At 37.1% G+C, this 21,311-nt stretch overlaps 1 protein-coding gene across 1 annotated transcript in view; it reads right to left on the reverse strand.

The window, feature by feature from the left end:
• TMTC1 (transmembrane O-mannosyltransferase targeting cadherins 1) overlaps positions 1 to 21,311 on the reverse strand; it is a 234,329-nt gene that overhangs the window by 4,642 nt on the left and 208,376 nt on the right. The window contains exons 14-19 of the mRNA XM_081058527.1: positions 9,762 to 9,864; positions 7,521 to 7,656; positions 6,605 to 6,749; positions 5,291 to 5,428; positions 3,705 to 3,827; positions 1,173 to 1,250 (exon numbers count right to left, since the gene is read on the reverse strand). Of these exons, the coding sequence (XP_080914653.1) occupies positions 1,173 to 1,250; positions 3,705 to 3,827; positions 5,291 to 5,428; positions 6,605 to 6,749; positions 7,521 to 7,656; positions 9,762 to 9,864 (723 nt within the window). The remainder of the gene's footprint in view (positions 1 to 1,172; positions 1,251 to 3,704; positions 3,828 to 5,290; positions 5,429 to 6,604; positions 6,750 to 7,520; positions 7,657 to 9,761; positions 9,865 to 21,311) is intronic.

The raw sequence follows: 21,311 nt of genomic DNA on the forward strand, positions 1-21,311 counted from the left end.
CACCCTAGTCTCCAAACACAGCAAGAGCACTTGCACCTCAGGACCTTTGCACATACTCATTCCCTATTTTGCCACATGGCTTCCTCTCTTCAGGTCTCTGCTCAAATATCACTTATTAACTGAGGCTTTCCCTAACCACCTTAATTTAAAATTTTAACCCTCACCCCGGCATTCCTATTTTCTTTCTCTCTTTTTTTTTCTCCATAGCTCTTATTACCATCGGATGTATTTTATGTGTGTATATATGCATGTATGTATATGCTTGCTTGCTTGCTTATTGATTGATTGATTGATTGATTGATTGCCTGTCTCCCCCTACGAGAATGTTAGCTCTATGAGGACAGGAATTTTGGGCTTATTTGTTCACTGCTATATTCGCGGTGCCTAGAGGAGTACCTGGCACATAGGATATTCTCTATAAATGCTTGTCAAATGAATGGGTGAAGAAATGAATGACAGTGAATCTCTGACTTCATTAGTTGTAGATAATAGTCGCCCCAAGGGTCATTTTCAATAATTCACCTAAAGTTAGCTTTTTCTTTTGAAAAGACAAAACAAAACAGACACAAACAAGCAAACGTGTTTTTCAGTAAAAGGTTAGGGAATAAAAGATACATTAGGTATAAGAAACAGTAAAGTAATATTTAAAGTAACACTTTCTCTTGATGGCAAGTTAAACTGCAGGAAAATAAGCTACACTAAACTCCAAACAAGGCTTTCGTTCACATAAGCAGATTTTATCTGTTCTGTGATGATATTTCTCTTAAGTACACATGATTTTCTTTATGACAAATAAAATCATGGAATCTAATTTATATAGATATATTTGTTTGTTTACTTATTCTTGTTCATTTTTTCTTTTTTTTTTCACTCTGTCCCTCAACGCCCTCCTATTACCCCCCAAAAATCTAGCACCCATCTGACACCATACATAGTTATTACAATATTTATATGGATTTAAGTTTAAGTGGCTTCATGATATTAAATGTCTAGGTAATACAAAGTGAACATAAATGGTGCTAATTTTGCTTTTAAACAACTATGTGTTTCATATTCAAATAATTCAAAGAGGAACTTAATAGTTTCTCAATCTTTTAAGAGAGAAGAAACACAGAAATGAGAAAACACAAAGGGAAAAACCCAGTTCGACTGGAAGTGAATTATTCTCCTACCTTGATGTGTTCGATTCCACCCATATTCATCCAGGCCTGTGCTTGATCTGGATTTAGTTCCACGGCTGCTTTATAACTCTAAATACATAAGAAATATCTTCAGGTCAGGAAACGAGAACCCGTCTTAAACACTACATAATTGTAGAAATCACTTTCTTCATATGCGAAAATTTAAATGGTTCAGAAAATGAATGCCACTTCTAGTCCACTATTATTTTATAAAGTTGATAATCATAAGGTGGAGGAAACTGAAATGTGTAATTTTCTTGCAGAGCTAACGTTTGGACTCAAAGAGACTGTAGATGCCTGCAGGGAATCCAGGTAATTTCTATTATAGTGCACCATTTCCCACTGATATGCAAGAAAATGGTGCTTTTTTGGCCTTTTTCACAATAAATGGAGTTTGTAAGAAAAATTTTTTACAATCACATAATCTTAGAGTAGTTTCCTAAATAGCTTAAGCCCACTGCAGTAGCCCCTTTCACACTATCACTGAGTTGGTTATTCAGCCTATGCTTAAAGTCGTGCAGTGACAGGGTGCTCATCACTTGTTTAAAGACATCTATTTGATTAGGGGATGGTTTTAATCATTAGAAAGCTTTTCTTTTTCTTTTGCCATAGGAAAGATCTTCAGTGTTTGAAGAAAATTACCTAACCCTCAAATACTTTTTTCCTGAACAACATGCATTCCATTAAATATAATATCTGTGAGGTATATTGTTCATATTTTGCATGCTGTTTTGCATCAAAGGCAAGCTCACCACTGAGTTTTGGTTTTAAGAGTGGTCACCTTAAATAAAACTAAAGGCTCCTGGTCTTGCCTTTACAAAGCATTCAACTACAAAACTAAGTATAAGTATGTGTGTGTCTAGTTTTAATGCTCCTTGCTATCTTCACTAGCAAGAATTCAACGGAACAGGTCTATAAAGTAATGAGAATCTGTTCATCCCTCCTCTTATGTCAGTTTTAGAAGAAAGAGCATGTTTAAAAAGACTATGATTTTAAGAAGCTGCTAAAATAAAGCTGAGGAGTATGTCTTCATTTTTATCAGCAGAGATGAGATGCAGTGTAGATGAGATGTAGAGTTAAATCCTCATTCCATTTCTTATCCTCTGTGTGACCTTGAGCAAGTTACACAACCTTTGAGTCTCAATTTATTCAACTATAGATGGAGACAATGACCATGTCTTGCTTACATGAGTGTTATTTAGATCACATTACTTAATACATGGGAATAATATGAAGGTGCTAACACGTTTCAGCTGCTCTTACTAGTCAGTGGCCCGACATCTACTCTTCATCAATCTAGCTACTCTATGATGATTATGTGATCCACTGGCCAAACAACTAGAACACACTTTTGTTTTCAGTACAATATGTAAGATAAGATATAGATCCCATATAAATATTCATATTTAAATGATTACTTAATCATTAAACTGTCATGTTAGTTATAAATTACTTAAGAATAATAGCATTGAAAATGTGCACAATGCAGAGAAAAATGCACAGCTTTTGCCTCAAATATGCCACCACTTCTGTTTTAAGGGTTCACATCAGATTAGGTTTTCTGAATACCTTTACATGTGTTTTCTTATAATATTTTAAAGGCCACTCACTGCTTATTTTCAAAAACAATTACATCGCTTGAAATTTGACTTTCCCATGATATATTTAGTGTAAATTTTTTTACTTCATTAATTCTAACTCGTGGCTTTACCAGGCACAAAGAAAATGTATGGTATTTCTGTAGTATTTCTATCTATGTTTGTAAATGTCTTTTTTATTTCAAATCATGTATCAATTGTATTCCAAAGCAGTAGATATTGGACACCTAAAAGATGCAACATACTATGTTTCAGAACATAGAATTGCCCTCTCTACAAGAAAAAATTCAATCTAACTGGGGAGCTAAACTACATGCATACATGTGTGGGGGTTGGGTAAGAATATGTTATAATATGTAATACTTTCAAACAACTTTTAGAGACGGTGTTTTAAGAGTTCAGAGGAAACAAAGTCACCGAGGTAAAGGATGGTACAGAGGGCTTCCTGAGGGAGGAGGACACAGGCTACGTGTTGGTAGATGAGCGGAAATCTGCAGAGGGTTTTGGGTGGGTGGAGAGGGTGTTACAAGGGGAGGGTGTAGAAATGCCCAAAGCTATTCAGACACTAGTGCAGCTGGTATAGAAGCTTATTGAAGACACAGAGAGAAAGAAAGCAAGAGAGGGAGAGAAGAGGAAGTAGATTGCAGGCAAAACGTGGAATGCTTCAAAGATCAAGTTAAAGGTGATAATTCAGAAAACGATGAGGAAATACTGCAGAACTCCGAACAGTCAAAAACCAGAGGCTCAATTATAAAAAATAAACATATAACATCATGTCAATTAATTAGAAAATTCACAAACATGCTAATGAGTTTAGATTTTACAGTATATGCTTCATTAAAGATTGAGGGAATATTAATTTTAATCTATGGATTTATAACATTGGGTTTAATAACATACGGATTCAATTTTATTGTGTTTGTACCTCAAAAGCTTTGTCCAGAAGGTTCTGCTCCCTTAGTTGGTTGCCTTTTGTAAAAAAAAGTTCAGATATAACTTTTGGGTCCTTTGGCTTCAGCTGGAGTGCCTTGTCTATAGCGTTAAGTGCCTGCACAGGTTGGAAATTAAGACAATAAATACAGACTAAAAGAAAACTAATTTAAATGATAAAATTTATACTTTTTGTTCTTATGTATTAGCTGGTGTGGTGAGTGACAATCAAAACACATTCTTCATTCTTTCTGATGTTTTCACTGAGAAATAATGTAGCCCTAACAAAATAATTTCCCTTTACTCCAGATTTCCCACTTATATTGACACTGAAATCTCCCTGATCACTTTAAAGGGAAGTTTTATAACCCAGTGGAAAGAAAACAAAATCTAGGGCTGAATGGCTTGCCCTAAGCACATCTTGGTCTGGCCCCTCCAACTTAGGTCCCAGTGCCCACTCTGCCCCGAGCACCCACTTCCCCAACCCTGCAGCACAAGATCCCGTCAAAGCACAAAACTGATAATATTGCCTTCTCCTTAAAACCCCAAAGCTTCTTCCAGGATAAGGAGAGACTCTGTCCTGGTTCCAAGTCTTGAGGGTTACTCCCCAGCAACCTTTGTGGCTTCATCCCATAGTGCAGCCTGCTCCCTCATGCCCATCTCTCAGAAAGGCCACTCACTGTTGCCACAGGGCCTTTGCACGTGCTTTCTCTTGCCTGGCACTCTCTTCACTGTCCTTGTTTGCCTAATAACTCCTATTCATCACTCTGTCCTCACTGTCACGTCACTCTGTAGGCCACTCAAGTCTCTCAATTATATCCTTATTGGAGACAACGTTCCTCTTCAGGACATCACTGAGCACAGATATAATCTACATTGGTTTTGTAATGACTTGTTTAATCTCTGTTTCCTCTTCTCCTGTCAGCTCTGTGGAAAAGGGCAATGACTTTTTGGGGTGTCTTGTACCATTTTATTCCTGGTGCCTATCACAGTGTCTGGCATATAGCCAGCATCTAACCAATACAGAGGGTGCCCAAAATATATATACACATTTTTAGAAAGGAAATAACTATATTAGAATTGCAATACTCAGTATATACAAATAACAAAAGATGAATACAAGTCATGTATGTACGTTTTTTTTGGCATCCCCGGTATTTTGTTGAGCCAGTTCACGAATTTACTGGTTATGTGACTTTTCAAATGGGGAGAAACAATAACGGTTGCCACACAGGGTCACTGACCTGCCTTACAGGCTTGGTATGGGGATTCTATAAACAATATATTTGGAGGAACACGGAAAATGATAACACATACAAATGTCAGTCTTTATAGAGTTATCTGAAAACTGAGATAATACCACATAAAATCTTCAAACCAAGCATGAGCCAAGAAAATATTATTTCAAGGGGACCACTTAGGAGTTAAGGGGGTATCTTATCTTAAGGTATCCATAAGATAACATATGCAAACCCACGATATTCCAGACTGCCAGCCTTGTAACTGGGCAGACTGGAGAGCCACTTAGGCACAGTCCATTTTCTGCCCACGAATCCAAACTCCAAACAGTGTCCTCTCTACCTTGTCGTGGAGCTCCTGCTTGCTGTAGATGGCTGACAACAGGCGATAGCATTCAAGGCATCCAGTCTCCTCTGACACAATGTGATTGGTCATCTTTTCAGCTTCTTTTGTCTGACCCATCATGGCCAAAACCTGAGCCTGCAAAACCACATGGACTCAGCTTAGAAGACACTTTGTTATTTCTCTATCAAATAAAGCATCCCTGAGGAGAAGCATTCAGGAAACACCCCAGACGAAAGTGCTCGGCATCTATTTGTGACTCACAGAGAGGGCTGAATTACCACAGCTTATACGCTTTCATTTTTTTTTTTTTTTGCCTTTTGTTTCTTGCTTTCTTTATTTAGGTACGTGCATGCATTTCTGCATGAATGGCAGGAGCATCAAAGATATCCAATGAAATGACTGCCTTTTCTAAAACATTGACTAAATATGTCAAAAGAGAAATGGTTTCCCATGGTTTGAACAGACCATTGTTTGTCATAAGTTTGATTTATTGCAAATCTAAGGAAAAGGAAGAGTAATGACCCAAAAATTAAAATAAAAAAATACTATTATTAATTGTCTTGCATTTGATAACTATACTGTGGTTATGTTACAGAATGTCCTTGTTCTTAGGAACTATAGCTGAAGTATTTGGAAATACAAGGTATGAGACCTATAATTCTCACATGGCTCAGGAAAAAGCAACATGTATTAAAATGTATATGCACACCCATACATGCCTAAACATGCACATACCGGGGGTGCCAAAAAAATGTACTCAACACTTTGGTCACCGTTGCTCAAGCAGTAGTTCACTGTAATCAGAAGTGTCTGGACACTGATGGTAACCACTTTGAGCACCTCTTGTAACTGCAGAAGTCAAACGTGACTTGTATTCATCTTTTGTTATCAGTACATTGAATACTACAATTTTAATACAGTTTTCCTTTCTTAAAATGTGTATATATATTTTTTGGCACCCTCTTTATATACATATATTTACATACACACAAACATACATACATGACGGGATGATAAACAAATGCATCAAAATGCTAAAAACTAATCCATATGGATGAAAGGGTGTATATGGGAGTTATTTAATATTCTCGCAAATTTTTGTGAGCTTGAAATTATTTCAAAACAAACCCTTAAAAGTGTTTTTAGCACCCATGTCTTTTGTGAAGAGCTCTAACATTGCTTATATGAATATTCGTAAATGGCTATATTATCTCATTCCAGTTCCCGTTCTGAGGCTTCCTGCCTACTGCTCCCTGTACTGCATGTTGTGCGTTCATTTCCAGCTTCACTTTCTTTAGTCCGTCTACTCACCAGTGCGAGGCGGAGTTCCCTTTGAGAAGGCTGAAGTGCCGCAGCTTCCCGGTAAACCTGCAGAGCCTCATCATAGCGGCCAGTGTTGTAATACAGCGCTCCCAAGGGTGATAATATCTCAGCTTTGCGTGTCACCTGCAGGGCACTGAAGTTTGAGAAACACGAGTTAAAACTTTTCTTCTAAGAGGTACATTTCCAAAGGTTAAAACGTAGAGGAAGGGATGCCTGTGTCCCGGTTTGATACTTTGCTCCAATGTGGTCTTTGTTTTTATATCAAGAAGAATGTTGACAAAAAAAAAAAAAAAAAAAAAAAAAAAAAAGAAGATCATGGTGTCACCCTCTGACCATAAGAATTCTCTAGTGACCAACCAATATGGAAACTGAGCCCCAAGGATCTTTTCCGTGAATGGTGATAGACTCATTTGGATGTATGTACAATATTTTATCTGTATCCACTTTGGAAACTATTTGTGGTTTGGGTTGCAGTCCATAACTTCAGAAAACAGTGCACTAGTTCAAGTGGGAATAAATTCCAACCTTGGTTTAGCACCATGTTCTAACCACCAGGCAAAAAACGTCATTAATGGGGACGCCATTTACAGTGTTGCATTGTTCTCTTTGGAGATGAGAGTCGGTACTGCCTGCATTGGCAACATTTACTAGTGTTCTGAGAGTATGTCTGTTCCAATTAACTAATAAAAATCTGACAATATACTCAATAATAGCATAATAACTATTAGATGGTTACTAGACATCATGGTGATCACATCGTAAGGTATATCAATGTAGAATCACTATGTGGTACACCTGAAACTAATATAATATTGTATGTCAACTATATTTAAAAAAAATTAAAAATGATGAGGAATTGCAGAGGTCTCTGGGCAACTTACAAAGTAAAGAAAAACAACTTTACCGTTTATACCATTCTTCAGCCGCACTGTTGTCTCCCAGAGATCTGTAGAGTCTCCCCAGGTTCACCATGGCTACGTGATGACTTGGGCTAAGTTTGATGGCCTGTTGGTAATGGGCCACTGCTTTCTCTGGAGCACCTGTAACCAGTGGTGGGTTGGGAAGAGCAGAACATGCCTTACTCACAAAATACACAAGGTCTTTCCTTTCTCTTCTGATGTATATCCCTCGTCTTACAGAGTCATGCCATCAATTATTCAGTTTGTAAGTTACCTTGCATTTTGGCTTCTTCTTGTCACTGCCTAACTTTGCACCATTTCTCTATGCATTCCCATTTCCAAGACGTTAGTGAAAACAAGCAATAGCAACTAAAGCCTATTTCTTTTATTATATATATATATATTATTTCAGTAAAAGTGTTTTCTGGCCATTGCACTAGCTGATATGATATTTTGAGATTATCAGTTGAGTTTTACTTACACAAAATATTGTTGCTTCTCGTTATACAAAAAATAAAAAACAGAATAGGCTATGATACAAACAAAAGCAATTTCTGAGGGTCTGTCTCAGTTACTATACTGCAACATAGTAAGTGAGGCACTGCTTTAAATAAGTATGTGTCAGCTGTATCTTGAAAATCTTTTTAAGTCATACACATTTGTTTAAATGGTATTTACTTAATGGGTCTTTAATAATAATAATGAATAATAATAATAATAATACCACCTTGCATTTATGCAATGCATTGTGTATTTTGAAACACTCTAAATGAAGTGATATTATGATTCTTGCAGGTATTTTTTATTTTAAATTTCAAGTTGCCTCTTGGAATTTAAGAAATATTTTAAAACAAACAAAATTATCACTTTACAGATAGAGACACTAAAGTGCAAAGACATGAAGAGACGTGACAAAAATTCCAGGGCAAGTGAGGGTCAAGGCCTAAACAGGAATCAAGTCTCTTTATTCTGATAAGGTTCCCCAAAGAAGTTGTCTGGTGAAATTCGATCTAAGTGACTAAACTGCAAAAGGGTCTGAAATCCTATATGGAATGGAATGTTTTTGCCTACACAGACCTCTTCGCAAGTGCGCCTTCTTTGAATGCAAGTTTGAGTAGGAGGGGCCAAAAATGCCTCTAGGTACGTATAGATCTGGGAATAGGTTACGGACGATGGGGAGAATTTCACCAGTAGAACACACGAATGCAAAGGAAGTGGTGGACAGATATATATCGTGGTCAGCGAGGTTTATCAGGGGTGTGGATTAGGGTGTTACTTTTTTGTTGTTGAAGTAGAAGGAAGAGGACCAGACCAGGCCACAGGCGGTCTCTTCTGGTTTTCACATCTCTATGATACCAAATTTACCATTACACTGTTAATGAACCAGCAGGTGGCACTACAAAACAATTTTACATGCCAAAATAAGCCATGTTTCTTAAGTGAATCAGAATATAAATGTATGTTCTATAAAACAGAAGAACTTCCCAACTTCCCGGAAAATAAAGACCCTTGCAAGTATTTCATATTGACGAGATAATTAAAATTAAATTTTACTGCAGAGCAGGTAGTGTAATAGTCAACGAGAACAAAGTGGTGCTTTTTGCATTAAATTAAAATATCTTTTTATTCTTTGTAAAGTGTTCATGACATGCCAACAGCACATGAGGCACAAGTCATAAAGAAGACAGAATCCCCGCTCGGTAAAGTTTTGCATTAAATAAGATGGAGTAAATGTATTTTACATAGCATTGTTGTATAAGAATACTGTAACAATTACAATACAGTCTCTGTAATGTATGTCATGTAAGGAACAATAAAACAATTCTGAGAGCTTTTTTTTTATCAGTTGTAGAAAGTACTTGCCATCTGCCAGTTAACTAGAGGCAGGTTGTGCATTCTTGCAGAGGAACATTTCATTATCATAGATTTATAAGCTTGTATAAATGATACTCAGAGAAGACTGCTACTCATTAAATCATCAAGGCAAAGTCCTGCCACCTGGGGAGTTTTCCTTAGAGCTATCCTTATAAGAACTGGGTAGATTTTACTGAACTGAGCCCCAAGATTTAAAGAAATGATAGCCCCATGGTCTAATGTGACTGTCAATAGTGTGAGGGTCCGGCCAAGCCCAGGGAATTTTACTTCTGAGGAATTATTTGGGTGGTTGCCATTCTGCTTGAGAGTGAAAGAGAGAGAGGAAGTATTATCTAATCTCAACAGAACAGGTTCTCTTCCATTTCACTTACCAGTATCAACTAAGAAAACTCCATAGTTGTTATGTAAGTCTGAGCTGTCTGGACAATTCTTTATTCCAGCCTGGTATATTTCCTCAGCTTCCTTAAATCTCTCCTTTAAAAGAGAATAGAGAAAAGTAAATGAGAAAGTTTTAAAAAGGAACCGTAAACTGAATGGTAGAAATGGGAAAAGCAGACAATAATTTACTGAGCACCTACTGTGAAATAGGCACTGACATCAAACACTACGTACTCTGTCTGAATCAAAGTCAGTGCTAACTGCACACATACCTACAATTCATATGTGTGTTTATTTCCTTCAGGGCAAACAGTTGATGTTTACTAAGAAGTTATGTCTGGAAGGATTTGTCCTATAGTTGGGGAAAAAAGCTCAAAATGGTTGTATGAATGATGCTTTCCACCCAGTAATTCTCTGGATGAAAATGGGTGATCCATCCATATAGGAATATCTTCCCAGGTGATGGTCTGCCTGGGAGACAGGGTGGCCTGGGATGTTTGTCCTACTGCATGTGCAGAACCAGCATTCTCTTTTACCTACACTGCATGGTTTAGTTGGGGAGCTTTAGTGGGGAAGGAAGGGAGGCTGATGCAGATTACGGGAGGGCTTTGCCTTATTCTTTCTTACTTGAAATATTTCTATAGCCCTCCAAACTTTTTGCCACTTCCCATATCCAACCTGAGCTTTCTATCTCTAATGTGTTCCCTCCAACAGGAATATGTGTCTCCTCAAAGACACACCTCCAGCTCCTAGCTCTGTGGCAAGGCCCAGATCAACTGCTATATCTTCAATGGATCATTTTATAATTGCCCTGGTCTTCTACTCCTGTAAATACTCAGGTTACCACACCTTTAATAGTTCTGAATTCACTTTTAGGTATGTTTTTCATAACTGTCTGAGATTGTCGTGTCCCATGTAATTTACAATATGGAGAGTAACACCTAATTAATGAATCAAAGCTGCCTAGGTTCTAACAATTACTCACAAGTAAACAATTTCACAGTTTCCTACGACTGCTGTGAAGGTCAGGTGAATGGAAATCATCTTGCATAAAACACATCACAAAACTTTTCCTTTAATATGCTCGGAGCATGAACATTGTCCATAATTTTATCACAAGTTACTTGTACTAAGCATTCAACCAGACAAATGAAAAGGGAATTCACAGCATCGGTTTTCTCAGACATGACACCTTAGCTTGTGAATAAAAATGTTCTGAGTGCTGAGCAATAAGCCAAGAAGCCTACATCTGATCTCACCCAGAAAAGCAAAGTAGATTTTACACTCTGTAGAATGACCAATGCCATCTTTTTCCATCCACACATTAAATACCATTTTGGAGATAAAATGTGGTTTGAAGTTGGCAAATTTCACTTATTTGAACAATAAATCCATAGTCCAGCAAGCATGGAGAGCCATGTTTCTAAAACTATGCATTTTCTAATTGCCAAATTCAACAAATTATCAAACTCCAAAAAGGATAAAGATGAATGAATATCTCCAAATATCTCCTTTCAATCTATGGAAGAAAAACTTTATGAAGATACCATCTGCTGAAGGATTAGTAAATTTATGAGTGTGCGAATGTGTGTCAATTGGGGACAGGCAGAACACAAATTATATCAAACGTTTTTTGGTGTTTTTTTTTGGATGAAAGCTCTAGCACATTTTAGGTGTTTAGGAGACTAAGATCTCTCAACCTCAAATCATTCAGTGCAGTCCAGCCTTGGAGAAATGCTTCAAGCCTACAGTCAGCTGGGGAGGTACGTTCCCAGGCCATACAAGCTAGCGAGAGAGCACGGGCTTTTTGAGTCACTCAGATCTGGATGAATCCTGGCTTTCCTACCTAATGATAAAGCAGGATATTGTGACATACAGTCAAATGAATAAAAAGTCACTGTTCTTTGTTATCAAGTATTATAAACAATGTCCCCCTCAAGTACTCAACGAGGACCACTCATGAGCAGCATATGAAAGAGGTGAGTACAGATGCTCTGAGCTCAGGTCAGTTATTACTGCAGTCAGAGCAGACATCAGGTCCCTGTCCAAGGGGCATTTGAGCCAACAGTTTCAAGTTCCTCTCCCAGCAAACCTCTTTAAGTAGCTCTAAGTGAGAAATAAGTAACTAACCTGGATGTTTTATTCTTTTAATTTTCCTTAATCAACCTTCTGATACAGAGATCAATAAACAATATCTCAGCAGCAACCAGAGAAAGGATACCCTGGCTAATCCAAAACTGGATAATCAGTTCCTGAAAAATCTTGAGTTTCCAGTGTTACCATCTGACCAGTGTTGTGTTAGACACTATCTTTATTTTTATAGGATCGAGTTTGCTACTTTACATGACACTTTTAACACATACTAGCACAGTCATGGTAAGATAAAATAAAATAAAATAAAATAAAATAAACAATTATTAAAAATACAATAAATGAGATTTTTAGCACTGGAAATAAAAGAATATTAGAGCTGGAAAGAACAGTAATAGAACCTAATTAACCACCATTTTTAACAAATGAAGAAACTTGAGTACCAATTCATTAAGAAACTTGCCCAAGATCTCATAGATACAAGGGACAAAGACGAACCTACCCATGTTTGTTTCCCTGAAAATAAGACCTAGCTGGACAATCAACTCTAATGCATCTTTTGAAGCAAAAATTAATATAAGACCTGGTATTATATTATATTATACCCGGTCTTACAGTACAATAAGACTGGGTATGTTATATTGTATATTATATTATATTATATTATATTAGCCAGTCTTATAGTAAAATAAGGCCGGGTGTTATATTAATTTTTGCTCCAAAAGACACATTAAGAGCTGATTGTCCGGCTAGGTCTCATTTTCGGGGAAACACGGTAGGTTTTCGGTGGACATACAGGGAACTGGTAAACCCTGAATAAAAGCAATATTTCTGGAAATAAACAAGGGTGTATCTGGCACCAAAAGAAACAATTACACTTTGGGCTATCCACCCATCCATCTATCCATCCTCTCAATATTTTGTGAGAATTATCCATATGCCAAGTGCATAGTTGAGACAGACGAGTGAATGAGACAGACACATCTTGCCCTCAGAGGCAACTGAGTAAGATTCAGACAAGAAGGAGATAGTGCAATGTATGGTGACAGTGTCAGGGGAGAAGCACAAGGGACTTGGGAGGCAACCAGAAGTGACATCCAGACTTATGATTGGAAAGATATTCTACACCTGTCAAATGTCCGAGGATGCTGATTACCACTAACTCCAGTAGCTGTATAACATACAGATGTGCTTGAAAAAAATCCGTGGGTGCTTGAGATCTTAAAAACATCTTCATAAGTAAACTGTGGAAGAGGTGAAAGGTGTTTTTTCTGAATAGGAGTAAACTTGATGTCTTTACATTCTAACTTCCTGAAGTCAAATACAACAGTTAACAACACTTTTCAAATGCAACTACTGTTGTATCGGATGTAATGTTACTTTTCTTTTTCTATTTTCTTGCTGGCTCTAAAACAGACAAGGAGATCACCTTTTCATCTAAAACTTCTCTTACTTTTGGCTTTACAAGCTGGGTTTCCATTAGAAATTCAATTTCCAAAGTCTGAAGACGGAATGGGATTTAAAAGACCATGCATATCAGTAGCAAGTAATCGCATCCCTGTACCCCTGGAAACCCCCAAAGGCTACCTCAAGATTCTGACTCTATGAAAAATGTCTTCAATATCTGCCTTCCTTTTCCTTTCACTTGACTGTAAATTTCATGGAATGACTAACTTCATTTATTAAAAAGTGAAAGGGAATGGCCGCTGCAGAAGAAAAATACCTTCCAGGTTTATTTAAAATAAATCCCACATTCTCTGGAAGGGCAGTGCATTTATCTTGAAAAGGAGCAGTAGTTAATCCCCGAAGCTCAACTTCACGCACACACTTTCATTTACCTCTCCTGGATAGATGTCTTGACCTAAGTGTGACCATTCCTAGTCTCTACTGATTTGTGAGATCCAGGGAAAATGAACATAGCTATTTATAGAACCACTTCAATTAAAGGGTTCTATAACCCTTGGGACCCAGAGAACGGTTCTGACAAAAACTACTTTCTGCTGTACATCAGAGTCTTCAACCAAGCGCTGCCTCAGCATGAAATCAGCCTTCGAGGGCAGTGGTTAAAAACGGGCGGCATGCAACCTTGGGCTTCTCTCCAAGGCTCAAAAGCATTTTCAGTGGGGCTGAAATAAAAATAGGCCTTAAGGGAAAGATAAAACATAGTCAACATCTCCATTTTTTACAAGCTGTAATTACCCAACATGGTATGCTTTTTACCTCAAGGAGGGAAAGTAAAAAGTAGATCTTCTGAAAAGGGGACTCTGACTGTAATTTACTCTCTTGGATCAACTGATATGTTTGGAAAAATTTCTTATAATTGAACTTACAGCAACCAGAAGAACAAACAGACATGGGCTTAATGTAGCAACCCCAAACTTCTAGATTTTAGGACTCTCGTACTCTAAAATTCACTGAGGACCCCAAAGAGCTTTGTTTATGTGGGCTATAAGTCCTTAGCCATAATAGAAACGAAGCTGAGACATTTTTAAAGTATTTAAATGATAATAAACTCAAACATTATCATTAAAATGATAACATATCATTAAAATGATAATAAACTCAAACATAACAAATTTATATGAAAAATATATTCCTGCAGCAAAAAAAATTAGTCAGAATAGTGGCATTATTTTAAATTTTTGCAAATCTCTTTCATAGAAGACAGTTGGATTCTCATATCTATTCTTGGGCTCAATCTGTTTTTATATGTTTTTTAGTTGGAGTATATGAAGAAAATCTGGCCTCACGTAGACGTTTAGTTGAAAAGGAGAGAACATTTTAATAGCTTTTTCATAATTGTGCACACATCATATAGCCTATCAAGAACTACTGTATGCTCATGAAAAAATGCGAATGAAAAAGGTAAATTGCTTGTTGGTACTATTATGAAAATTGCATAGACCTCAGGGATCCCCAGTCAACACTTTGTGAACAGCCAGCTTAATAAGTGGCCTGTAACAAAGTGTACTTACTGTATGGAAGGTATAGGGTACAATAGTCCAAAATGGTGAAGGACCTGCAGAGATGTGGGTTGGAAAGCTGTCCTCATGCCCTGACATTAAGGTCATGCATCTGAAACTGCTTCCTAGAAATACTTCCACTCTAGTCAATGATGTGAGCACACAGAGTCATAAGGTACCTCCCCATCCACCAAATGACTTTATTTTGTTTATTTAAATCCAGATCTCTTGAGAACAAGTCCCAGTGTACTTAACTAGCAAAGCACTGGTTACTCAACAATATATGGACGAAAAGCACTAGGAAGTATTGGTTACAGATTTGCTATACCTTCATCAGATGTTGCTGAAATCTTGGACAGAGACCTGAATTCTTGAAGAGACTAGAGATCTAGTAACTACAAAATTAAACGTGGGAAAGATTACACTAAACATCTGCCATCTTTCAGAAAACACATAACTTTATTATGACTAACAAATGACTTTATTTACTATTCCAAACCTAGGAAGTTTAGAAACAATAGATGTGTTTAAACTCATGTCAATGACTTCTCTGAGAAACTCTTCAAAATACAGCAGTTCAAACCATAAAGCTGAAATCAACAAATGAACAATATAAACAAACAAACAAAAACTCATAGATACAGACACTTTGGTGGTTACCACAGGGTAAGGGAGAAATGGGGATGGAAGAAGAGGGCAAAGGGGGTCAAATATATGGTGATGAAAGGAGAACTGGCTCTGGGTGGGGAACCCACATTTAAAACACACACACACACACACACACACACACACACACAAAACGCATAAAGCAGAGACACCTGCTTTCTCGGCTTCTTCTTGGCATTTATTTATTTATTTATTTATTTATTTATTTATTTATTTATTACTTAATTTTACAAAACAGTTTTTCCACCCATCAGTCATTATGTACTCAACATGGACATTTATGAGAAATGTGCTGTCAATATTTGATGTCTAATTCTATTTCACATTCAACTGAAATGAATCAATTAACTTGGCATTCCTTTTCACCAAGGAAATGTTAGATATTTCTGATCCTGAATTTTCTTATCACACAGCAGACTAAGATCAACACTACCCTGTGACAATTTCAGTAAGAGAGACACATTTTAAGGAGGAAATGCCAAGAATCATAAAAGAAGTGAAAGAAAAAGAATGACAAGAATGAGTAACCACAGGGGTATAGCTTTGTCAGGAGACTGGGAACAGGGAGAAAACCCACACTTGCCTAGAATTGCAGGTTCCTTCTCACGCCATTTCATCTTCATTCTCGGCATTTCTAGTCCCATGACTTTCTTTCTATTAGAGAAAGGCACCTCTACTGTCTCCACCTCAGAGCCCTCACGTTGTCTATGCCCTCTGGCCAGAAAGCTTATTAATTTTTACCAAGTTAGTATCTATAAGTTCTTCAAGTATCAGATTAAATGTCACTCGTTGGCCACTGACCCACTGCCCATACACCCCTTCTGACATTAGGTTAGGACCCCTTAACATTCTCACTGGTACTTTCCCTTTGCACATTTGTCACAATTGTGTTAGATATTGGGGAGGGAGGCCAAGAATGTAATTCTTTGTTTAGGGGTAGCCTTCCCTTCTAGACTCTAAGTTCCATGAGAATAAGTCCCATACTTTGCTACTTCAACAATCTCTAATGCTTGGTGGTACCTAGATGTTCTATAAATGTGTGCTGAATAAATAAATCAATGAATTCTTAAGGTAGGGTCCAGTTCAAGTTGTGTTGGCCACATATGCAGTGCTATACATGGCTGAATCTTCCCAAAAGGTGGCATGTGTAGGAGAGAAACTGACCCTGAACCTCATACTCTTTAATCTATACTTCTAAATTATATTTTCTTGTTCCAATTTTCTTTTCATTCTTGTATCAGGTAAAGTCATATATCCCAAAATACATGAAAGGAAAATATTTTGTTTTAAGTGTTATCAAATTAATTAAATGAGTTTTTCAATAGGCTATAAACTTGGGGCTCGCCATAATTTGCAGTGGGTCAGAGTCATAAACAATGTTAATTTTACTTCCATTACTGCTAATGTAATGCAAGCTCTATAATCTAGGGAAAGAGTAAGCAGGTTAAAAATGATGGTGGGCTTGTAAATGTTTACGATTCTATCTGTGAAGTTGGAGTACAGCCAGTTCTGAATGCTAATGGAGAACCAGAAGAGAGGAGCAAGCCACAGACCACCCTGACTTTGAATCTAAGAGTTTATTTTCTGTGCTGTTTTCTTCTTTGCTGCAATAGACACAGAGGGACATCAGCTCTCATCTGGATCCTTTCATGTCTCTAACTTCTATGACAACTCACCCTCATGGGTTTCCTCTATCACTTCTTTACTCCCTTCTGGCCCCTTGCACACACAGTCTCATTTACGGTGGCCCGTTACCATAGTCCAATCACGGGAACCCAGCATCATACAGTGAAAGAGCCGTGGGGGAGTGTTGAGAGACCAGGCCCTAGTCTGGGTCCTGACACTGGTTATTGGCATGACCTTCAGCAGCACTTAATTCTGTACACGTCGTATTTTTATCTATAAAATGAAAGGCTGAAAAAAAATCTTTAAAGATTTTTACCCTCTATACTATTCTTCATTTTCCCCTCAGAAAAATTACCTACTCATACTATGTTTTCATTTATAAAACCTAAAATCTATCTTTCTAGCCCTGATCTCTCTCACTGTCATCTGTCCATGTGCTTTTTTCATTTAAGTGTTCCACTAACGTTTAAGATGCAAAGGTTGTACACGGCTGGTGACAGAGCATATTGGTACCACTCTTTTGGAAAGCAATTTAGTAATGTACCCCAAGAGCAATTTAGTCAAGTATGTCCATGAAACATGCTGATGCTCTTTGATATGGGAATTCTACTTCTAGGAATCCATCATTAGGAAATGATTGAAAATACTGTTTTTTAAAAAGCCATAAGAAAGGAAAAGTTCACACACACACACACACACACACACACACACACACACACCCCAAATGACCAACAGCTGAGACATTATTATGTAAGTTATAATGCATCATTTTGATAAACTGGTATGTAGCCATTAAAATGGTTTTTATGAAGGCCATTTAGCACCATGAAAATACGTACAATATTATGCATAATCTAATGGTAAGTGAAAAGAACAGGATACAAACTATATGTGAATCTAAGTATGAAAACAAATAAGTCAATTTTAAAACCTGCGGATATTAAAAAAAGATAATATTTGTTACTTCCAGATATTATATTATGATGAAAGCTATATTTTATTTTTTCTGATTTTTCCTCACTTTCCATTATATTTATATAATTTATGCAATTGAAAAAAAAATTGTTGAAGCTGATCTCAGTTCCTCCTTTCCTAATATCCTGCTTCTGCCTGGCTTCCCCATAGCTATTAGTGGTTATGTGTCGTCTCAATCCTTCAAGTGCTCTGACCTGCAGTTCTTAATTTTCTATTTTTCTTTACCTTTCAGTCTTCACATGCAGACAGTCTCTAAGTAGAAAGGGAATCTTTTCCCACAATACAGTTCATCCATTCTCGCACTTCTTCCCTGAAACAAATCTCTCAACTACTCACACCAGAATGCAGTAAAAGGCTCCTCCAAAATACCCTACATATTTCCACAGGATTTTCTTCTTCCTCACATGTTTTAAAACCCATTCCTCAGATACTTAACCTTTGCTTTCTGTTATCTATCAATTTCAAATTTGGGCTCCATTCTGGGCCTTAATGTGTTCCACCATATAATGTCTTGTCAGACTTACTAACCTATGTATCCAATGTTCCCTTCTCAGATTCTCTATTGTGTTCAGACTTACTTGTTACCCTCAGGTTCCAAGTGATGAACACAAGATAAGTCCCAGATAAATCCTAGAAAAGATTATTAAACTCATGGTTTCATTGGGAGTGAGGATGGGAAATGGTATCTGCAGACAGCAGCATGCTTACAGTAAGAGCAAAGCACGCCAAATGGACCTGTTTCCTTTTTTTTTTTTTTTGATAGAATCACAACCTTAGATCAGGGGAAGCCTTTCAGAAAGTGTCTGACAAGTTTCTGACAACTTCCTTGTAGACAAATCTGACAGAGGTGAGCCAGACGATAATGTAATTTGATAAATTAACCAAAAGTTGGATAACTGCAGCTAAAGCCTCTTGGGTAAAATAAAGGTCAACCTGGACAGAAGATTCTATAGACACAATGTGGGGTTTTCTACCTGCTATGGATCTTGGCAACATTTTTTAATCAAAAATGTAAATAAGTAACTAGAAGTTACTCTTATTTGATTTGCCAATTGAAATAGCTGGAAAGAATACTTAATACAATGAATGGTAGAAGAAAGGATTTAAAAAATCCTAGAACACCTGCAATTTCAGGCTGATATAAAGAAGTTGAATTTAAATACACATAACAATGAATCCGTTCATACAGGTCATAAAAACTTGCTTGCAAAATGGGTGAGAACTGGAGTAATGGACCGTTAAATTTTTTAGGGATTTCACTTGACTGGATCTCCACCCTGAGCCAGAGCACCATGTGGATGCTGAACAACTAACATTATTCTTTTTAGGATGTCATATAGCTGAGACACAGGATCTCAAGACAAGAAAGTAAGTATTTCTATTTCCATCCTGAACTTACGAATTACAGATTAGAAAGCCAGTTCAACTTGGGAGCCATATTGTCACAGAGAACATGGAAACTTCAGAGGCCATGGAAATCAACATGACCAGAAGAAAAGTATTTGGAAATCAGGGTAAAAGAGGAACAAGTTATGAGAAGTGGGGTTAGCTTAGAAAAGAGATGATTAGAGAAGTGACAAGACTGCTGTGCTTATAACCTGTGCCCAGCAAGCTCTCTGTTGGGCCGGGCCCACAAGGAGCAAATTACAGGACTGGAGGTGTCAGCTCAGTGTAGTAAAGACTTTCCTACCATTACATGGCCCACCGCCACAGTAAGCATGCACTGTGCATATGCACAGGTGGCACTGGAAGGTGACCTGTGAGGGAAGAGTTTCACAAGAGTGTCACAGCTTGACTAAGGTTTGTAAACATTATTTTCGTATATTAATACCTCGGGTGCCTGAAATTGAGGCATGCTGTTAAATAAAGCTGTGTCACCAAGAAATGAGTTCATTTGATGCCAAAGAATGTGAAACTAGGTGCATTTTTTCCCCAGTAGTTTCTCTATGCCCTGCCGGTGTATCTGAAGCATTGTTTTTATTACTAAAGAATTCAAAACACGAAGAAGACAAGATGTGGAAAGAGAGGGCAGGCCTGCGTTGTGCCCAATGGCTGCTCTGCCTCTTTGATGTTAAAATCAATTGCCCAAAGGCAGAAGAGAGAACCTTTCCGTCCTTCAATTACCTTCTTAGATCTCATAGCATTTTACATGCAACCTTACAGTAGGAGAGACTGGCAAAAACTGCGACCTTTGTAGGTAAGAAAAAATCATGGTGGTAGTCACAATTTTCTTACAAAAAATTTGTGACTTCAAGTAGGAGACATGCAGTAATAACTTTATATCAACTTGCCATTGTGATTCACAAAAAATTAAATTTATCACGTACTTGATTTTAAATAAGGCATTTCACATTTTTTAGACATAACTAAGGAACAACTATATATGTTGCCCTTTTTAGTCCCTTTACCTTCTATAACATTTGTTAATAATAAGATACTGCAGAATGGAGTTAAAAAATTTCAAGGTCACTAAACATCTCAATCATCTTTAAAATAGTAATTGTTCATGAACTTAGAGTTCATTAATTTAAGAAAGGAATACAATCAAAACATTTGAATATTTATCAAAGCAAATCTCTTTGCACAATATTAACATATTAATACTTTATTTGTATAGAAACAATAGCACTAATTAGAGTGGAGCCTTAAGTGATTTATTAAAATATTCATTAGCACTTAGTTGATGTTAAATGGGACTGTTTTAGACAACTTGAAATGAAAGAGGCATAAGATACAGTGAAGAAAATATGGAATATTCATCAATGTTCAAATTTGGAAACTGAGGCCCAGAGAGGTAAAGTACTCTTCATCCAAGTCTGTGCCGTTGGTTACTATGAAGTGAGGTCTAGAACCTAGTGTCCCATTTCTCTGTCAAATGCTCATAATAGCACAGTACAGGGTAAATGAATCCCAAGGTAACTGAAGGTAAGACATCCTGTATGAAGACCTACGGTATACAGTGAATTATCCTAAACCCTAGAGAAGGAATGTGTATACAAAGAAGACGCTGCTTTTCTTAAAGAAACATGCAGTGTTGCGAGAAAAATAAACATGATAAAATGTTTAAATTATAGTTCAAGATATTAATTCAAGAAATAAAAATATATGATTAGCTTGAGAGTTGATGCGTGTTCCCAAAAATGGTATAGCAGCTCCAAGGAAATACAACTCGCCATGCAATGGGGAAGTGGAAGAATGGTGGGGAAAAAAGTGGAAAGTGCA

This window comes from Rhinolophus hipposideros (assembly GCF_964194185.1).
Source record: "Rhinolophus hipposideros genome assembly, chromosome: 9".
Classification (NCBI taxonomy): domain Eukaryota; kingdom Metazoa; phylum Chordata; class Mammalia; order Chiroptera; family Rhinolophidae; genus Rhinolophus; species Rhinolophus hipposideros.